Genomic DNA, 22,577 nt, shown 5'->3' on the forward strand with positions numbered 1-22,577 from the left:
GTTTGTTGTCTGGTTTGGTTTACTCACTTTTAGGTATTAAAAAATAATTACGAGCTGTAAATTAAGAGTCTAGTAACAAGTAAATTATAACCGTACTAAACACATAAATATTTTCGTAAATCTTGGTTTTAATGTACAAATCTTAATCTGTATGAATGTAGACTGAGGTATCTAAACCAAGACTCTAAACTAAAACATGCTGTGAAATCCTTTATTTCCCTTTAGTTTTCACATAATAAGGCAACATGAGGTGAACATCAGGTTGTACAACTGGCTTCAGGTTCTGAGAGAGTATTAGCAATGTGGAGCTAAAGGGAGTTTCTGCCTACTTGGATGAGCTTTGGAGCACATCCCAGACATTTACATAGTTTTTTTTCAAAAGCATGATGGTAACAAGACCAGTGTAAACTCAAACTCAAAAGCACCCAAATCCTAGTGAGAATATTTTCCCTAATACAAGCACTTCATCTTTGACTTCAGAAATTTGGCCCTCAGTGGTGACCAAAAAAACCCCCACAAAAACTACCCCTGATAACTAAAATTCATAATTCTCCTGGAAACTATTAAAAAATTGTTCAATACAAGTATCAATTTTACAGTTCATCTCTATATAGCATTCTTCAGATCAAAGTTATCACAAGTTGGAGACATAACTATTAATAAAATTAACATAAGCATCTCAGTCAACTTGTTGAAAAGTAGCATTTTTTCAAATAAAGCACTACTTATTTGTTGTTCTCTACTACGAAAGTAGTAGAATTACTTGACATCGATCACAGATTATATAAAGCATGGAAAATGCCGAATAACTCAGTAAGGATGGTTGAGAGACACGGAGAAATTGAAACTGAAAGAGCCCCCATTGTCATTCTTTTAGAAAACTCAAACTCTTCCCCTGTAACTTCTCACCTCCTAGAACTTCTTGTCCAAATATATCCAGTATCACACAGTAGCACATGCAAAGCATTTCCAGTTTCAAGCTGTACATTCAGCATTCTAGACTACCAATTTATATCCAAGGGAATTCTTTCCATGGGACACACATGACTCATTGGGGTAATTTCTTTTTGAATTGTTAAAATTTTAATAGCTATTCATTTCATGAGGTGAAATACCTCTTAACTTGACCCTACACAATGGGCAGGGAAAAACTGAGAGGTTCTCCATTCTGTAAGGAGACAGGGAAGATAAAAGAAGCACAGGCAGAGGAAAATGGCAAGTGTACCAGGGTTCAAGGGCACAGAATCACAATAAAGAGTCACAAAAAATGTCACAGTAAAGTCAGGGACCCAATACACATAGATGTGCCATTGTACATCTATATTACAACCGTACCATTTATTTTTGGACTTGCTGGATACCAGGACAGACTTCACAGCAAAAGACGACATTCTTTGCAAGAGCTGGAGTAATACTGGCCCATTTGGGAGCTAATGACACAGAAGTCAACAGAACAGCCTAAAAACAAGGTTTGAAGAATTAGGCAAGAAAACTTAACTACACAGAATAGTCTTTAAGTAGGAGTAGAAGTCTTAAATAAGGACCTATTGCATAAGAGAATTTTACGCTTGCATGTTACTCTTAGATTTTACTGCTTGCCCGTTAAAACTCCCACGAGCTGCAACATCTTATCTGCATAAGGAATCTAAATTAGTCTTTAAAAAGTTTTGTAGAGATTTCTGTTTTGTTTGAGAAGTTACTCGTTTCATTTCTCGCCAACCAAGGCAAAAAATAAGCCCTTTACCACATTACACAGTGGGTAAAAGAGCATTTGGTAAGAAGTAAAAATGGATGGTAAGAGTTACTTCAGCTTCACTTGCCATAGGGAGGGGAAAAGACCTGGGGAAACTGAGGCACTCAGACCACGAAGATCTGTAATGGGAAGATATGATAGCTGGATGGCTCTCTTCTATAAAGAAATTTTAAATATTTGAAAGGTTAAGCGTTTAAACAAACTTACTTACAAAATTAAATTTGGGGGACAGAGATGCAGTTATTTCATGTTAATCTTGCTTCTTCTCTAGCAGTTCAGGAGCTGGTTTGTCAGTACATAACTAACACCATGCTCTCAAGCTACCCTTTCCAACAACTGCTAGTGTAACCAGTCAGACACTGAACACCACCCCTACCAAAAGTCCAAGAGGGGCCAAGATGACACTAGCCTGAGGGCCAAAAGCTACCTTCTGATAGGAAGTCAGACACTTTGCAATGCTGGCAGGGCAGTGAGGCTGCTGCTCGTTCCCACTGCTCATGCCCACATGCTCCCTCACTCTGCCAGTGGAGAACCTGGGTTTCTGTTAGCAGGAGCTTAAGAGAAAGAGCAAATATCTCCCATTTTTCAGTTAATGCCTTTGTCCCTCACATTAAGAAGTGAAGCTTTCTACAAAAATTTCTGTATTTTCATAAATATAGTCCACAAGGTACCTATAAAACATTTTATTTCATCAGCATTGAATATGTATGTTTTCTCCTTTCTAACCAGGATATAAGCAGGACCCTTCTTCTCAGCCCTGGGTGGAGCAGAACCCTTTTCCCCACCCTCCTGACATGGAGCACAGTTTTCCCTCCTGCTGGCAAGAAGTCTAATCCATTTCCCATTCTCTTCCTCGCTAAGCAGTAGAACCTTCTCCAATGAGCATCTGATCACAGGCAAAAACCAACAAAATTCAGGTAAAGGCGGGGGGGTAGACCTTGTCTCATAATGATGTTTCCTATACGTAACTTTAGATTTTGTAAATACTGTTGTTTTAGGCTCACGAAACAGTAATAAGAGGTAAAGAGAAAAAACCCCAACAACCAGTAATGGAAGTAGAGGGATGCATGTGTGGGGATGGAAGTAGAGGGGTGTCTGTGTTAGGGAACCAGATGAGGTTGCTCTTAATAAATATGAGCCCAAGCTGGCAGGGTGTCTGAAGCAGCACACAAAACAGTATGAGGGACAAAAGTTATTAAACTTGGGTGCTTAAATTGAAGGACAGAATAGTTTTGGTTGTTTTGTATCTGTGGACACCTGACAGCAACATAAAAGCACACACCTGGTTAAATTATCTTGGTGTCCCAATACCAGGCACCTAAGCTGGGAACTTCCGTCTACATCAAGTCAAAAGCTAAATTTAAAGAAGTTTTAAAAAAACAACAGGTAGGGACATTGTTAGAACTGCAATATAAGCCACCTGTTATTTTCAGGGCCTCATGACATTTACATGGGCCATCATGTAAAGTATTCAAATCATTCACCCACAAGTGCTGGGACACCTGTTTACTAGAGGAAGCATGCTAGACTTAAGATGTTAGACTAAAATCAAGGACATGTAAATTCAGTTCTACTTCTGTCCCTGACTCCATATGCAGACAATGTACATGAAGGTAAGATGAGCATACCACCTTCTGACCTACTTTAGCTTCTATTAAAACATGACTTGAGGGTCTGCAAGAACATTCTTGTAGAAAACACACGGGTTTGCTTAGAGTGGGAACTTCATTTAAGGGCCTGCAACCTACATAAAGAAAAAAGATGCAAGCCAGGAGGGAAAGTGACAGGTGACCTCCCAAAAGTTACATAGCAGGTAAGTGCTAGAACTAAGAACTGGTTTCAGGTCTTCTTGACCCTTGCCTAATGTCCTGTGCCCATACAACAGACACTGTCCCTGTGAATTTTTATAAGAGAATAGCCACAAGTAACACAGGAAAGCTGCAAAACAGATTAAATAAAATGTCAAGGACTTGCTGAAATCTTCTTGTGGCCTTCCATTTTGTTTAGCAGACAGCATTCAGAAAGCACTCAAAGCATTCTCTACAATATTAAAGAATCTTTAGCAGATTACAATACTAAAGCAGACACCTCTCAAGGCCTGAGTCTTCCTTAACAAGAAATTACTTGTTCCTCAGTACAATCTCTTTAGCTGCTTCTGCTTTACCCTTCTTGATATCTCCTCTGCTATAGGCACCACTGTTTATTTCCCCTTCTCAAAATCCCAAACTGCAACATTCCTTTCTGTCAAGATCAATGTAACTGCAGTCCTCCAAATGGAAAGCAAATTACCTGGCATTAACAGACATCCTTCACCACACTTGCGCAAGTCTTTAGCCACCACTACATACCACTTGAACAGCAATAAAGAAGTGCTGCAACTCTTCCCCACGCTGCCACTTCTAAGTGGTGTGACAAGCATGTCTCTCAACATCTGCAATGCACTAAGGCTAGTGTTCTAGTGCAGTTTCAATAACAGTTACTCAGTGCTGAGTGGAGAGAGTATCCACTTCTCCTTTTCAACAGTGAAAAAAGTATCTTTGAGTCAAAGATGTTTTTTATACTGATTTCCTCCCCCAAGATTTGGTGGTCCTTTTACATCAAAGCTCAGAGGTGATTACAGACTTGCTAAATTAACAAATACAAGTTATTGGGAAATCAACATAACTTTTTTCTTAAAATTCACCAATCTTTAATTCCAAATTATAAAAAATATTGACTGAAAAAACATTGCTTTGACTTATAAAGATGATACAGTCTGGGCAACTTACTCTGTCTTAGTTGATCTTATCCTATGAGATAATACTACTTAGTATGTGTTTTATTTGAAATCAGATAAACATATTTACATTTTAGATGTGCTTGTTTTTATAAACACTCTTCAGGAACTGGATGCTGGAAGCTCAAATGCAGTATAATTTGCAATTGAGTACCCAAGCACAGTTTTGTGTTACAAATAACATCTCCACAACCCGAAAGGAAAAAAAATCACCACTCCAACATTAGGGACACAGCAAGGAAAGTACTTTCTGGGTACATAATGTAGCACAGGTTTCATTTTTATACATACTTGGAAAAATCATAGTCTTGTGAAAAAGACAGAATAAGGAGTTCCATTTTGTAATCAACACTGAAATAAACCCTGTAACCTTACCGAGCAAAATAGCCTTGTCTTCGTTCCTTCTTTTCTTCCTTGGTCTCCATTATGTACAGTCAAACGGGCAAGGTGAGCAGCCAAGTGTGATGCTCTTTTTCCCCTCAGTATCTCATATCCAGGCAGAGGGCCCTGTATATAACATTTAAAAACAGGAAGTTCATAAATCAATGTGTCTAACAACACCTACAAAAACCAACAGCATTGTGGAAATGCAATCAACCCAGTGACAAAGCAAAGTAAAACTTATACCCGTCAATGCTTGCCATGTGATATAGTATTTAGTAGATATACAGATGTATGCCATTTAGTATACAATGAGACAAAAACCAATCAATGCACTCAAGGCTAGTTTCTCCAGCAGAGGAAGAGAGATACTGCAAAGCAAGTAGCCCAAAAAGCAGTAGCAAGTTTTAAAACCCTGGAAGGATTAAAATATTTTGCAAACTGTTAAATAGTTTATACCAAAACATCTTCCTGGTTTCATATGTTTTATAGACAGGAAGATCAAGAAAAGTTTGGAAACATCCAGTACAAACACTATAATCAGAAACACGTTCACTTTATACAAATTCTGTAAAACAGTAAGAAATAAGAAAGTTTTAAAACAATGTAAAAGAAAAGAAAAAGCAGTCTACATTCTTTACACAGGTTTGACTGTTGTGAACAATACTCAAGTTCAAACAAGTATATGGGAGAAACACCATGGACCTCTTGCTCTCCAGATGAACTGCACTCACCTTGAGATACACAGGACTAGGAAAAGTTTTCTGAGAAGTCTTTTTAGAGAAGGAAGGGGGGAAGATACCAGTAACACTGGCTTTTGACATGGAAATCACCACCTCTTTGCAGAATGCCCTACTGAGGCACTTAGAAACCAGACGTTAGGAATTTTTGAACTGCTAGGTAATAACTGCAATTAACAATATGCCACATAAACTGTTGTCCAAGATTCCTGCCAAGATGTTTTATCCTCTTCCTCAGTCCAACACATATCCAGTCTACCCTGATGGTTTGCACCCATGCATGAAGTAAGTTAACATCTTAAAGAGTTCTTTATGAGTATTCCAGAGTAAAGGTCGAACTAGAAGTTACTACTAAACATTTCAGCCTAATGGGCTCTATAACAAAGAAATGGAAGCCACATAAATTATGATTCGTAGCAAGAGAAGAAAAATTCCTCCAGGACCTAATAAGCTCCCATTATTTTCCCCTGTATTAAAAGATCAGAAGCTACAAACTGCCAGATGTCAACAACAGAGATAATGTAACAAAAATAATCTGCTTGAAAAGCCCAAGAACATATAATGCTAGTTTCTTTCAGAAATATTTGCCATAATTTTCCCTCCATATTTACAGAGCATCAGTCCACAGCAATTAAAGTCCATTGCTTCAAAATGAACTTTTTCTTACTCAATTTTTAGTACATCCAGTGCATCAAAAAAATCCAGTCTCTCTGATCTTTATGCATCACATGGAATCTTACGGTAATGGTCACTCTTTAAATAGCAAATTTGCCTATGACATCTTTGGCTTTATAAATAAAATACTATTTCATCTCTGCAAGGTAATGCATGGAGCAGTCTTCAGCGGGACAGAGAAACCTACATGATAGTAGCATTAATAGCATTAAAACAAATTGTCCTGCTTAGGTGTCCAGCCTGTATTAAGATAACACACACCTCCTGAAAATTTTGATGCATCCTTACCTTCCCAGTAGGGGCAGGTGCTTAGATCTTCAGAGGATGAAAAGTGGTCTATTTGTCAGCGCTGCATTTAGAGTTAAAAATAAATCTTTCAAAGCATACAACTACAACCTCTATAGCCAAACTACAAGAGTTCAAAGGAAGAGTATCAACTCTTTCCCCTTTGTCTGCTTTGCCTTCAGTACAGTCTGCAGGGTGTGTACAAGGGCACTGTTGAATCTCACATTGATACCAAGAACTATCAAATAACCACAGAGCACTGAGATACTATTAAACCCACAAGTTTTCTATTATGCCCCACAAGGGCAGCAGGACCCATGGAAATGAGAAAAGTGAAGCAGGGAGAGCCCCTCTCACCTCACTGAAACATGATCAGCTGGGATGAAGGGTGGGAAGAGAGACCTGTCCTCAGGGCCTCACCCTGTGCAAAAGTCAGCAGCACGCTCCTTCCATTCATTCCCATCCTCTCCTATGATCTACAGACCCCACCCAGGGGAATAACAGCCCTGCTCCAGCACTGTGCTGGCAGATAAGGGAGCCAAGAGGAGAAAACCCTGCCTGCCCAGTGCCCGAGCAGCCACCCCCTGCTCCAGCAAAGGGGCAGGGGAGAGAGGAGGTAGGGCTGAAGCCTAGACCTAACCACAGATTATGCTGCAGGAGGTGCCAGCACCAAACCAGTGTGGCAGCTCAACAAGTGTAAGGTTTGCTGTTTGCTTTCATCAACACCAAACAAAGCTAGCAATGACAACGTGGTTATGGAGCCTGTTCTTCTCACATCAACTCCACATCCTTTCACATGGTCAGGAGGAATAAATCAAGAACTTAAAAAAAAAAAAAAAAAATTACATTCAGAACAGATGAGCACTCAGGAAATTGGAATGTTATCCACAGACCAGAAGTAACAATGGCATTCAGGTGAAATCTCTTTTTTCTTTTGCTAATTAAAATACACAGGGATCTCGTATCCAGTCACCAATTAATTTTCACAATCTAATAATTTAACATCAGGTCCCACTCTGCTGACTTAAAACTTATTTGGCTTACCTTCTTAGAAGAAACAAAGGTAGCATTCTAGGAAGGCATATTTAAGTCTGAAAATTAAACTTTGAAAACATAGTACTAAGGAAAGCAAACATTAGGAGTGCTGACTTCATTACCTCTGAGTATACTTTTGTTGTTGGGGAATTGTTCATGTACTAGTTGACTTTAAGGAGGAGAAAAAAAAAAAGCCTGAAAGCTAAGAGGATCACAGCATAACCTGCCATAATTGCTAATGAAAACTAGTATTTCTGAAAGGTCCTTTTCAATTTTTAGTTCTTTAAGCAGTAACAGTACAAAAGTTACGTTTACTTTATAGGTTGTCACCAACATTTTAAAGCTACTCCACACTTCCCCGCACCATACCTTCAAGAAAGAAAATCCAGGTATTCTTTATTAATATTAATTGCTTAAAATTTTATTAAGGATGTATGATTAAAATGAATCTTGGTTTCCTGGTAGCTCCTCTCTGGTAAACACAAAGCCTGAATCAGGCAGACTATTAAAAATATACATGTTTGGGGGATATTTATATGCTGGGAGACAGACATCTCACTCATGTATCATGAGTACAGTCCAAACTCAAATGATAATAAAGCTGATTTTACAGAAATTTCATACTCAGTTTAACCCTTTTTACACTGAAATGGAAACAGACAGTGAAAAGCTTGTATTACATGTCTACAGCAATGCTATTTGTTAGGTGATTTCAGGAGGAAAGATATTCCTGATAGACAAACAATGCATTTAAGTAAGGAACCTGTGAAAAATTTACCACTCTCCAAATTTAGTCGATGTCAGCACCTGATAAGAAGAAAAGAACAAAATACACAAAAATATACCTTAACTTTTTGCTGGGTTTGACTCTGGATTTTTTCATTTATATTAGCATATTTTTGGATACTTGCTTTGTCTGTTTTGGATACTTGCTGTCAGGAAGTTTTGGGGATGCTACTGGGAGTTTGAAAGGAAGGTGGGAATGCTACAGCAAGGCCACAGACACACACACAAAACTTAAAAAAAAAATACCAAAATCACAGGAACAGACTGAACTCCTGACTGCAGGTACCCACACCACTGCAACTGCCACCACCTTCCCAAGACCTCCAGAAATGCTGCTCCCAGCTCCTGCTGCCTGCTCTGCCACCTGGCACTGCAGGACAACAGCCTCCTGTCATGGTACATTCAAAGCAGCAGAAGAGGAAGATGCTTTAAGTGTGAGGATAAACAAAGGGAAAGGGAACTGTATTTTTGAGGTAAACATTAAACATAAATAAATATGTGAATAAAGTATCCTAAATCCTCTAAAGACTTTGATACATTTATCAATTTTTTTTCTTCTCTTTCCCCTGCCTCCTCAGGCATGAAGAATAATATACCTTGGTACTTGCAGTTTAAGTAGTTTACGTTTTAATGAGACAACAAAAGGACTTGCTTGCTGTGCTCAGGGGTAAGCACCAAGAAATCCTGTTTGCTGGCTCTGAAGCATCAATGATCAATCCTCTAGTTGTGAGCATTACTTTCCAAAACCGTGCACATGAACAACAGGACATCCAACAGCACTAGCAATACAGAAAGCAATGAAGTATCTGATTATTTTTAGAACATTCAGTGGACTTGATATCTTGTCTTTGGCCATCTGTGCCCACTGCAAGTCCTGGAAAGACATACAGAGAAAAAACCCAAAAACGTTCAAGAATGTGCAACTCTCTAGATATATTTCCACAACCCTGTAATCAGTATCTCTTGATCTTTCACAAGGTAGGAAAATGCTGTAATTCCCTACTTTGCAAATGGGGAACTGAACTACATAAAGTACCTCCACGTGCTCAAATGAGAGCTTAAGAGCAGTATGTGCAGGTATCCTCCCACCAGCTTTAATCCAACCAGCCTCAATAACCAACAGCAATGAGATCAAGGGAGAAGAACACTTTGACAAGAAGCCAGTTTTGGTTTAAATTTGGAGACCAATAGCACAGTCTCAGCTGTATTTGGCTGTGCACGTACATGCACAGAAACTAACGCTCAGATCCACTAAAGGAAATAAAAAGCCTAACTCCTCTGAGGATCTACATTTAAATGATGCTCTCGGCTCCTTCAGCAAATATGTAAAAAAGCAATGAATTGACATTACAGAAACCAAGTCAAGGGTAGTATCCTGTACCTTAGCATGGGCCTCACAAGGCAAGCAATGGTGGCAGTGATCATACTGTGAAAAATGTGCAGGGAAGGTGAGAGGCCTAAGCACAAATTTTCCGGTTAGGATGACAGAGCAGATTAAGGCAGAAGACACCCAGTGAGACAACCAAGAGGACACGGTCATGTCAAGGATGTAACATGGAGAGCCCACTTCATTGAGGGAACAGGATGCTGCCCAGATGCACCATGTAGCTCTCACCTGCTACCCATCTCACTGGTCCAGTATCCCAAACATTAGTTTTTTATCTTTGTTTCTCTATTTTAGTCTCAGGAGCAGAGGTACAGAAAAAGACTGCACACATCTGCGCGTACCACTGTATGCTTCCTTACCATCACCTGCTGTAATATGAATATTCAAATGTTGTCACCAGTCACTTTCAAACCTGAAGCATTAGTAACAATTCTGCTTAGATCTGCAACTCTGCAGCAGAGTGTCTTCTTAAAACTAACAGGTCTTCTGGGTATATATGCCAATTCTAACCCCTAAAAAAATGTGCCCTGAAAGATGACAAGGATTACATCAAGTCAATATTAAGACCAAAAAAAGGAAAGATATGTATGTAGTACTTCAAGAGCAATATTAAAAATGTCTACCAAGCTGGCAGAATAAAAGCTGTAGAACAAATCACCACTAGAGGAGAAGCATTTTCAGTGTACTAGATCTGCAAATGAACCCTTGGGGGTTGCTCTCTGTGCCTCTGGTAAGCCCAAAGCAGTTTCCAGGGCACACCAGCAAGGTTGCAGTATAGGGTCACTCACAACACCTTTAAGCATAAGGCAACAGAAGCAGATTAACATGGAAGAGGAGGCTAATTATGATTTGCTACTGGGTCATATAAAAGCTTACAATTAAGCTTCACAAGCCAAAGCCTTAATATCAACTCTAGCATTCATATCAACATCCATCCCATTTTTAAAAACAGCAAGGTGAAAGCACATTAGCACCCAATGAGAAATGCTAAACTTTCCAGTATTTCATTAACACTTCACTGACTGGACTAACCAGGTTGAGCTTTACTAGTTTTCTATTCTGCTAGTGTATTTCATTTGGTGTAATAATAAAGACAAAAGTTTCAGAATAAATGCTACAGCATCTCAAAATGAAAGCTAACAGAAATGCACAGCCAGTGAAGAGGAGAGTAAGCTACAACTTTTTTAGTCTTCAGGCAGAATGACCTAGCTCAAAGTGAGATTGGAAGCTTTCAGGAAAGCACTACCATAGCCAATAAAACATAGCACAGACTAATTACATTGTTAGATCCAGTACTATGGACAAGAAGTTGTTTATTCTAAAGCTACCTTAAGATAAATATGGAATTATTTTAATAAAATTATATAGTTACGTTATAGTTACCATATAAAGCATAATGTTATTTCTAAAACATTAATAAGTTCTATAAATAAGTTGCAGTCCATTATACATAACTGAAGAGTGCTAAACTAATCTAGGAGAGCTTCTCACCTTGGTGAAGTTGAAGCTGATGACTCAACCCTTGCTTAGGTGAATAACCCATATTTATGCACACAACTCCACTGACCTTTAAAGTATTAAGCCTATCATGTTTCTTGTAACAAGAGTGTGCTCTTAAAATCCCCAAATAATTAAAATGCAAAAATCAAGAGACCGAAAATAAATTTGTATGCAGAAGTGATTTCTGGACTTTTTGTTCAGATTAAACACAGAACAGTATCACAATTTCTCTATCTCAAAAAGGAGAGAAAGAGAGAGATTTGATGTGGCTATTGCACCCTGTGGACTCTCAAGGTCAGTGAAGCTAAGATCTTGACATAAGATAGGCAAAGGAAACAAACACCCTTGCTCTTGAGGAACTAGGTGCAATATTTAGGAGGTTATTATCCCACTATAGAGAGAAGTGTAGTAACAGTCTAAACATTTTCATTCCCTACTAATGCAGTAAGAACAGGCTAAGCTTAGATCACCCTTACCTCACCAACTGGATCTGCAATAAAGTTCAAATAAGATAAATAAGAACCAGTGTTCAGAAACATTTCTGATTCAGAAACAGAACATTAACAAAACTTGATTCAGCTCCAACGCACTCCCCAGGTGAATTCTTCCTACCTTGCTTCAGAAGAGACTTTCACCCACTAACTCTGGCCGTCACCTTTCAGACAGAATATATGGAAGCAAAAGACCTACCAGAAATTCCACATCACCACTGATGGTTGTCAAAAAAGAAATTAGTCTTCCCTCCTTGGCAGCTGAACATCACCAGATGCATTTTCCATAAGGAACAATGTATTTTACTGTGTAACTTGCTTGCAGTTGCCAGACAGAAACCGGTTACAAAACACAGGGTAAACTACTAACAGGTAGTGTGCTATGCCATACCAAATGCAGAAGTGCAGTGCTGTTTTAAATCAGGCCACTTGGTTTTAATTTTTAAGTCAACAAGAACGCTGTTGCAGAAGTTTTAAAATAATTAACACCTTCATTCTCTTGTATCCCCTGTTTCAACCCACTCTGGTTCAATTAAGCATCAAGCCCAAGCCTTCTAAACCCCACAGCCTTTCACACTCACATTGTACAAGTACACGCAGTATGTGGATTTAAAATGCCAAATCCTGCATCTTCATGAACTGTTGACAGAATAAACTGGTCTCTGGCTACCGAATATTCTAACAAAAGGTACAAGGCAACAGAAAAACATTAGCATTTGGATAAACAGAATGCATTTCATAGCCACTGTAATACAGAAAACCTCAACATCTATAAACCATAGGAAATCCCAAGAATTTGCAGGGTGCTGGTTCCAGCTAATTGAGATTCCAGTAAATTTTAGCTACTTTTAAAATAAAAGTTAAGCCTTTCAAACATTCCTTTTCAAGAACGTTGCTTTCACTTTACAGGTGAGAGACTGAGATCCGGAAGGACCCTGCGGTCATTCTGTAAAGTTATTACAAACCCACAGATCTTGTAACTGCAAGGCAAATGGCTTACCCTTTGTGCCTTTCTTTCCTGGGACACCTGCTGAATGAAATCAAGCCTGTGCTTATGCCACATGCTAAGGCATTTCTATTACGGTTTACTGCACTTCTGAGTCAGATCCTAAATGGATGTACAGCATCATAGCTCCACCACCACAGAACAAGAGGAGGATGCAGTCTACCATATGCAGAGAGGGTAAGACCAATGCCACTGTTCTCTTGCCTCTCCCTGGAGCATGCAGGCATACACACAAAGGACTTCTATGTATATGTTTAGCAGCGTTCAACCAAAACACCAAGTACTTGCAGTTTTCTAAAAAATAAAACTTGATGAACATTCTACACATCAACCAGCGTTTAAAGAACCCCCTCAGTACTACCTTGCTGATTTGGCAGTTGACACAAGCATGTTCCTTGCTTATAACAACTTCTAGTTTCATCATCTGATCTGTTTAGAAACATTTCAAAGAAAGCCTGACCATCAGCAAGGTCAAAACATATGAATACAGATAACCACAGTGCTCCCAGAGTCAATGAGTTAGGGGTTCTCTACCAGGTTTTTAAGGGACATGACCAAGTCCTCCTAAGATTGCCCTCTCTAAACCAAGCAAAGGAACAGAAGCAGCAAACAGAAAGCCACTCCACCCTAACTACTCCTATGCAGCAATGTGTTAGAAGAGCAAGTCAGGTAGCAAAAAACCCCAGCAGCCCACTGCCTGGTAACCTTCATGCTAGGTGAGCAACCAGAAGAACCGTCCTATGACCCACCATACACAGAACGCTGTTAAGGGCCACTGAATCCAGTGTCGCATATCCCAGGTCTGGCCATACATCAGTTACTTCTATAAATTAGCTTACACAGGGCTTGAGAGGGATTTGCACTGGTGGAACAGCAGCACCACTGTAGACAGATGCACAACAAACATCCTTTGGTGATCAAGTGGACCTTGGCCAGCTGAAGTGCCAAGCCAAATACATTAGGCTTTCAGTCACCTCTCTCAGGCAGTTAAAATACATCCATGCAGCAAGTAGCTGCCAGTTCAAAGTATTACTGCCCTTCGCCTTCCTCCCTCTCAGCTACTTCAGCTGCTTGCTACCACTCCGCCAGCAAAATTACCACACAGATTACCCGCAGCAGTCAGCAGAGGCAGCTCTGTATCTGCAGTTCAGTTTATATCCTGCCATGCTAGCTCACACCCACTTCAGCAAGCTTTGCGGCACACAGCTGAACTACAAGCATACCCATACTTCTGCCACAGAAGGCAGACCTGCGGCAGAAAGCTTGGGCAGATAACCGTCGACATAACTCCTTCAGCAGCAACTTCGCCGGGTAGGCCTCGGCAACATCACACTTCAAAAGATGAGTGCTGCTGAGGCCTATGGCAGCATTCGTGAGATGGGAAAGACTATGGAAGACAAATGCACATTCTCCGCTTCACAGAAAATTTGCTTTCTCGCTTCTCAGCTCTTTTCTTACCAACCCAATAAAGGCATTTACACCAACGGTAAATACAGCAGAGGCAGAGCAGAAAGAGGCAGGTGTTTGAAGAGTCGCTTAAACCACAAAGATGCCACTTGATGCTTGGCACAAATAACCATACCATAAATCACAGGTACCATAGATCACCTTCTACTTACAATTAGTTTATGTCCCAAAATGTTTAAGCATAAAGTTCAGTCTATATTTGTAAACATTGCCATTGTACTCAATGAAAGTTTATTAACATGATCTCAACACTTTACAGAACAGGGACAGGCAACAAATGTTAAAATATGAATAAACCCATCAATATTTAGATATCTAATAAGTATTAGAAGTGGTCACTGTTTTTTTAGGTCAAGTACATTTCCAACAATATTCATAATCATGCTGTGAAAATTACTGAAAACTTACCTTTACAAAGTACCCATCCTTTTCAAGTTTTTAGAAAATGACCCTCAACAGCCCACTGCCACTACACTGTGAAAGATTAACATTTAAGTACTTCCTCACTTCACAAACAAACTCAAGGCACATGAGCAACTTGAAAGTAAAATTATAATTTTTAAGTTTCCACTCAGCATCTCTTTTTTTCAATTGACCCTGACTCATGCAAATTCCAGGCCATGGCTTTTTCTGTCGCCCACCTCCCAACTGAGAAGCAAAGGAGCTGAGGAGTGGGGGTAGGAAGGAGTCTCACAGTAACGCAATGCAAATTTCTCCTATCTGAAACACTGTTAAAAGAACCAAAATGCCAGGTTTCCATAGCAACTTTAACTTCACATTGCATACACTGTACATTAAGCAATGTATTGAACAGTTTAATCTTAACAGAAAATCCTGCACATTTGTAATGCAAAAATGTAACACTGGAAACCTTTGTTGTTTATTTTTCAACTCCTTAACCTGCAATGTTTATTGCATTACAGTCTGTTGAGTCTGACCTTGTATTACACCAGCATGTGCAGCTTTACAGGTGCTCAGATGCTAGCAGCGTTAGGTGCATTAAAATTACAGCAATGGACAGTAAATCGTACCCTCTACCCACTGCATAGTCTGAAGCCCATTATAAAAGCAGCAATGTTTCTAATTATTTCCTTCCTCCTTGAAAAATTCCTTCAGATATAGTGTAACTGAGAATGATTTAGTTCTCTTGCTTTTCTGAAACATCCTTAAAACCTTTATCTTACAATTTTTCCTTCCTCCATCTACAAATTCCTGTACAACACTACCCACAGTTCCTAGCCTTGTAGTGCGAGTCATCCTGCACTATATACAAAGCAAAAACTCTCCTCGCAAACTGAATTCCCCTTGCTATATACCATAGCACAGTTACATTTGCCTACCTAATTAGAGTCTCTCTGAATAGCTGCTTGCTTCTTTCCGGAAATAGAAAAATAAGTTTTCTCAACTTTTCCTTGTTCTAACAGAACACAGAAGTGTGTGCACAACTAAGTGTCTGCTCAAAATTAGTCAGGTAAATAGTTAGCGATCTATTTCTATGCATGTAGAAAAGACAGGACAACAGAACCATTCATACAAAACAGCTATATGCTACCCTTTCCTCAGTGTATCTAATCTGGACTTTATTTGCTCACTCTGGATGTGTTCAGTCAGTGAGATGGTTCAGGTCTTATTTTTTTCAAAAAAAATTAAAAATACACTTGAATTAAGGTTAAGTACTGTTGCATAAAATACAGAAATGTAGAAATTTTCTGGTGAAGTAACAACAGTATATATTTTATTTTCAGATTACTCAAGTGCTTTAAACATTATTATTGAACCAAGGTGCTCCTGTTGAACAAAACAAGCTGATTTTGAAACTAAAACTCAAAACATAATATATTGACAGTATCAACATAGTTCAGCATTTCTGAATCTAGATTTTTTTTTCCTCCCCCTCATCAAAAAGAAACATCACAACATTTGACCTAATTTTACAAATAGCTTCAAGTCCCCCAGTGCCACATTTTCATGGAATGCCATCTCTGCCACATCACCAGGTACTGGAACATCACTGAACTCTCTACTCATGTACCAAGCGCATTCAGACAGACTACTCACATGAGTTATGCAGTACTCCTACCAGTTCTGCACATTTGCACAATTGGGGCCCAAAGATAAAAAGCTGCAAACTTTCCATTCACCACAAATTATGCCTGAAATAGCTGGTAATGGCAAGTGTTTCAGACTGACCAATATGTTTCAAACAAAACCTTGTCTTAGCTACATCAAAGTAATCGCTTGCCCTTCCTCAAGTTCAAGCCAGCCAAAACAATGCATTAACAAGTTTTGGTTGACTTTTTTGGTCCATGTTACAGTCTCTTTTTGTGATGGGCTGTAGTGATTTGAGTTTTGGTGTTAAAACTTAAAATTCAGTTGCAGACAGCAATCCACACTTTTTCACAGTTGCTCTGAAAACCTGTCCAAGCTGTGTTGAGACTTACACCTTTAAAAAATGATAGGAAAAGCAGCTTACACTTACCCTTGTCTAGGTGCATTAGTGATTTGTAGTTAAAATGGACTGACACATAACCTGTGGGAAGTGCATTACCCCAGAGCTAGATTCATATTCTCAACAATAACTATTGCAAGACCTAGGGCAAAAATGCACACTTCCATTCTCAAACACATAGCTGGGCTAACCTAATAAGTACGTAAGACCTGGCACTCATTTCCACAGGTCAAAACTGCTTTTCTGAGCTATCTGCTTGCTGGACTTGGTGAAGTAAAAGGCAAAAAACAAAAGTGAAGAGAAGCAGTAAGAAAGAGATGTTTCAAGGCCACATAAAGTAAATTCCAATTTGTAACACAGTATCCTGTCATCCTAGAGCCTTTCAGTAATAACTATCCACAGCTCTTTCATCACAGAACTCACACAAATCGTACATGGGATGAAGAAGAAATACAAACTTAAACAACAGTTACAAATTACAGTACCAGGTAAAGCCTTTTAAGTGCAATATAATGCTGACTGTAAAGCAGTTAAGAGCTGAAAACTGCGGTCAGGACTGAAGGTGAAGTCCTGATTTCAGTGACATCCAAGAAAGTTTGATTGTTTACAAACTTTCTTGATACTAAAAAAAAACCTCACCAAAACCCAAAAAAACCACAGCCATAAGACAGACTTTCAAAGGCTTGTTACCATGTACTGAGGGATGACAATATTTTTGCCAAAAAAAATATTTTGTAACTTGAAGCCCTTACATTTTAAATCCTACGCTGGTCTACATGACAAAATGAATATGTTACAGTTACCATGTACAAAGAAATACACTTTTCCTCAGAATCAACTTAAAATCAGGTTTGATGCTACAGGCAGCCCCTTAGCTCCACCAGCTTTCCTTTTGCTTTCTGCTGGCACTTGCACAGACTGCCCACAGCACTGTTCAGTTGTGGCTCGCCCCTAGTGGAGTAGGGCTCCATTCTGCAAGAGCATGTCCCTGCTCTGCCAGGTTCGGGTCCACATTTCCTTCCCAGGAGGAAAACAAGGAAGGGAATGTGCCTTCCTTGCTCTTCTCACAAGCTTAATTGGAAGCGCGCTCCAGGTTGAGCAGAAAGGCTAGGAACCACCCTCCTGGGCACAGTGGTTTTTCCACAGCTCGCCATCCACGGAGCCCAGAACTCTCCAACACACACCACTGCTTAAGGTCTGGTTGTTTCCTGGGGCTCACATTACTTGCTCTTCCCACCCTCCCTGTAGAAGATCCTGGATTTCTTGTACTTGCTGAACCATTATGGTCTCAAGAGTAGTTTCTAGTCCTCCACTCATAAAACCTGCCAGGCTCAGCCTGGGACTGGGAACTACCAGAGCAAGGCTCAGGAAAGGACACAACTAGTTGACAAAACACAAACTTAATACTCACACAATAGGGTTAAGTGCACAGTGTCAACAGAGCAAGAGAAAAAAACCTAATCTCCAGCTCTTTTCATGACAACCAATGTGTTACTTGTACTAACAGAAATTATGCATCACAAAGGGAAATCCAATTTTCAAAACAAATAACCCACTTAACAATTCATCCACTGATTGATCAGCTAGCAGCAGATCTCAATTTTAAAGAATCCAGAATTCCTGCAGGTAAGGAAACAAATGTGCCCCAATGATCAACCACAACAGCACTAGCCCAACACATAAGGTTTTACTTTCCATCCTGTACGCATGGCTGTAGCAGGACACAAATGTAGATGTCACTGGAAGTTCTTGCCTAGCCTCTGTACAGTGATGTGATAATGAAAACCACCTCCCACCATCTACTCACCCCTAACAGCAAGGCCCACCTAATGAACACAGCTCAGCATCATACGCTAAAAAAACCCAACAACAACAACACCAAAAAATCCACCCAAAAAACAAATTACTTGTCAATCAAATGAAATTTCTTCAGCTGATACCTAAGCACAAGGACTGGAGCACAACTTACTGCACTGGCAGAAAGCCACCAGTCTCATTCCTCTGTGGTTCTCAATTAGTCTCCTAATGCTCTGATGACTACTCAGGCTGTTTGCTACTTGACCTCACATATCTGGGTGGCAAGGGGACTTTCATGTTCATCAGCTGTTGCATAGCTGTTAATCATTTAGGCCATATCTGCACAAGTGACTCGCTTACAAGCAGGCAAAGTCAATCTTTCACCACATACCTGGGCAGCTTCAGCACAGCGTTCTGTAACAAAGTAACAGTCAAAGTTTTATCTCCTCAGTTCTCCACCCATTCTCACCAGGATGTTACCACTCACACCACACATCTACCAGACAGCACCTGCGTTTCAGAAGCATTTAGAGCTGGGACAAACGCAACTGCCTGAATTTTACATCATGGGTTATCACTGCTCCTACCTTTAACCTTTCAGTCTGCAGCAGCGTCACTGCAGAAGGTTTGATCAGCAACCAGGATGGAAAAAAAAGCAAGTACAAACAGTCAAACATTGCTTATATGTCACAAGTGAAGAATTTCTTTTTAATATATATGCTAAATCTCATACAAATAATGTGTAAAATTATTCTACTCTTCAATGCTTCTCTGAATTATCTGAGCCTTTGTGACAAAGTGAGAAGTATGAAGGAAAAACTCAAGCCACTCTATGGCCTACAAACATTTGCTGAGTTTGTAACAGCTACCAAAACCTGCATACAGTATTATACCCAGCTTTATCAGAAGTGTCCAGGTCTTTGGCATCAGTACAGCTACTTACAAAGCATACAGAAATGCTGCCGCTTAAGGCGACAGTAAAATAAAGCCCTTGCCACCAGACTGGGGCATTACTTGACCACAAGACAGTTAACTACAGCTGCCTACTATGTTACTCATGCACAATGACTACTGACACAGCACGCAAATACTGCTGAACCACTGACCATACTGAGTTGTTCCTTGTAGCATCCCCTCCAAGTAATCCAAGTAGGCAGATCCCAATTGGTTTCTGCAATCCCAGCATCAACTGACTTGGCAGGAAGCTATCCATACCTCTTCCCCTCAGAACAAGGTGGCAGTGATGGTTTATAAATATTCATACTTCTTTTCTATGTGCTGCATTAGCTTAGAGTATTTCAAAAGAAAAGAAACCAGAAATAAGACAGATGGTATGTGGGAGAGAAAGCAGAAAAAAACAGACAGGAGTAGTGGCAGATAGAGAAATCACTGTTAGAAATGGTTAAATTTACTTGAAAAATGAGTCAGGGAATAAATCACCTTTTCTTCAGATAAGGCTGAGTTCAAGGAAGCAGTAGCTCTCACTGTGAACTTCTGTAAAACAAAGCTGTGATTTCGTCTAACTGGTACACTAGGACAGCTCTTTTCTGCTTGGGGAGTCTTAGATTTTGGGGAAATGGCTCTCAGGTATCTACAGAAACACTATGGGAAGATCCCAAAGTCAGCCACTAATGAGTGAGACTACTGTAAGAAATTTTCCTTCCTACAAATTAGTCACTATTAATAAAAGGCTTTTAAGTCCTGCTAAGTGAACACAGAATTAAACATAAACAAATCCTAATTTAACACTGTAACCAAAAGGTAAATGCAAATGTTGCCTGTATAATCAGGTATAACTTCCCTGATCAACTTGGATGTTTTCTGTTCCTGTTAACCAGGTTGATATTACTGTATCTTAATATGATTGGTAATCATACAGCCTGCATTTCAAATGGGATGTTTAAAAAAAACCCACCCTGTAAAACACACATAGTAGCCATAACAAAGGCTACAAAAGAAAAAAAAATGGCACCTCAGTGGGATCGACACGTAGCATATCAAAGAGGAGGCCTAATGCTTCATTACAACATGAGTACTACAGGGTACAGAATAACTGAGAGCAGGGAACAGCTTCATCTAGCTGACAAGGCCATAGCATGACAACAGACGGAGTCTGAAACACGCAATGGAAAGCACAGCTCGCATCTTAAAAACAAGATAAATAACAATCAGAAATGCTTATTAAGATTATGATAAGTACTCTATCCATTGAGACCTCCAAGTTGAAGCCAGAAGTCTTCCTAAAGGATAAACTGTGGATCCATGACAAGTAATTAAGTCTCAAGTAACTACAGGCATGTCACTAGGATGCTATATGGTACCAAGCTGAAGTACTGGTACTATTTCACCAAGACTCATCAGAGACTGGGAGCAGCACAAGTGCAAGAGCAAAGCATTGCACCTGGAGTCACTCACCTTTCTTGGCACTTTAGTTACTATCTTCTACATTGCAACCCACTGGGAGGTACCAACAGATCCCACGAAGCCTGACTGCACCCTGCCCTTGCAGGCAAGCAAGGAGAGACTGCAGATACACACCCACAGCGCCTTGCTCTGCTGCAGCGCACTACCCACCCCTAAACTGAACAAACAGTTCATAACAGACACCTTCCAGCAGTGGCACAGCTGCTCATACCCACTTGACATCTTGATCAAGAACAAAGAAGTATAACTTTCCACCTACAATCAGAAGGGTTTGCAAAGAAAAGGCGAGGAAGAAAAAAACACTCCCATGTATGTGTTTAATATATCTATTTGAAACACTATGTTTGTGGGGGAAATACAATCCCTCTAGCTTGCTGTGAATTTCGTCACTGCCTCACCATTTCATGAATCTGGCAAGGGAAAAATGACACAGGAATACAGAAACCAGTCAGATTTAGAAAAATAAGAAAAAATATGAAAACTTGTTTCTCCTACCCTGCTCTTCTTCCTGGTGAAAGTTGGCCACCTAAGTAAGCCCTCTTAATGCTGACTCCACTCCTCAACTGCAGCATTGTTTCCTCTTTTGGGGAAAGTGATCTTAAGCCCCAGGACAAACTTGCAACAGCAGCAGCATGACTTGTACATTTTCCTCCACGAGGGTGCAGATCCCGAGGCCCAGCTCCCTCACAGCAGGGAGTGAGAAACCACTAACTTTGTGGCAAAAAGCCATCCCCACCATCAATAACTACACCAGTGAGCAGATACCTCACTAAAACAAGAGCTGCACCTGTAAAGACTTAGACCTTTTTGGCTTATTGATCACAAGGAAGAAGAGATTTGTCAGTCTGCTGCTTGTTGGGTGATGATACTAGATGCACCTTGCCAGTAGAGCTGAAGGCCACGACTGTCTGCTGCTGCATCTGGCACCTGCCAAGACACAGAGGGCACAAACCAGGTGCCAGACAGGGAGTTATACCATTTTTCTTGACATTGGTTATGTTCCAGCTTTCCTTCAATGCCTGCTGGAAAGAAAGGAAAATCAAGTCCCTTCACTCTTCATTTCCATCACAATTATAATTTGCAAACATCTCCAGCTGCCTGGAGCAGCAATTTCTTGTGTTAGATCACGCTGCAGAGGCTCACACTGATTTCCCCACCTTTGAAACACTCACTTGTATGGGTGACTGCAGGAAGCCACTCTAGCTGCAGTACCCATCTATAGGATTCTTAGAGTGTTGTTAACCTTTTTGAAGAAATGTTATTCTCCAACCCGAATCACTCTCTAATGAATTCACCTCTATTTGAATAGAGGGATTTATTCCCTAACACTGTAAGTGATTTGCAAACTGTCCACTGAAGTCAGGACCATAAGCTAGTCAAATATTTACTACAGTCAATCCGCAGCCAACTTTACCCTTCTCTTTCAAAATCCCAGATACAGAAAGCAACAAAGCTGTGTTCCTATATAAGACAAAGACTGCTTAAATCAATTCCAAGTCACTTCAACTCCAAAGGGAACCACTTATCATTTCAGCAGTTGACATGACAAACCCAAATGGGAGCCTGACCACTGGTGCAGTGAGAACAGGACACTGGGCAACAGCAAGGCGCGAGACTTAGAGACT

General features: G+C 40.0%; 1 protein-coding gene across 11 annotated transcripts in view; it reads right to left on the reverse strand.

Annotated features, from left to right (window-relative positions):
* Nucleotides 1–22,577, reverse strand: part of NCOA7 (nuclear receptor coactivator 7) — a 100,507-nt gene that overhangs the window by 69,397 nt on the left and 8,533 nt on the right. For 3 of the 11 annotated variants that reach the window (XM_055713380.1, XM_055713379.1, XM_055713381.1), the window contains one exon: nt 4,905–5,036. In XM_055713380.1, coding sequence (XP_055569355.1) covers nt 4,905–4,954 — 50 coding nt within the window. In that variant the 5' untranslated portion in view covers nt 4,955–5,036. Of the gene's footprint in view, nt 1–1,335; nt 1,459–3,035; nt 3,108–4,042; nt 4,202–4,904; nt 5,041–14,690; nt 14,768–22,577 lie in introns of those variants that run through there. The other 8 variants (XM_055713386.1, XM_055713374.1, XM_055713376.1 and 5 more) reach the window with 7 other exon arrangements.

This window comes from Falco cherrug, chromosome 6 (assembly GCF_023634085.1).
Source record: "Falco cherrug isolate bFalChe1 chromosome 6, bFalChe1.pri, whole genome shotgun sequence".
Classification (NCBI taxonomy): domain Eukaryota; kingdom Metazoa; phylum Chordata; class Aves; order Falconiformes; family Falconidae; genus Falco; species Falco cherrug.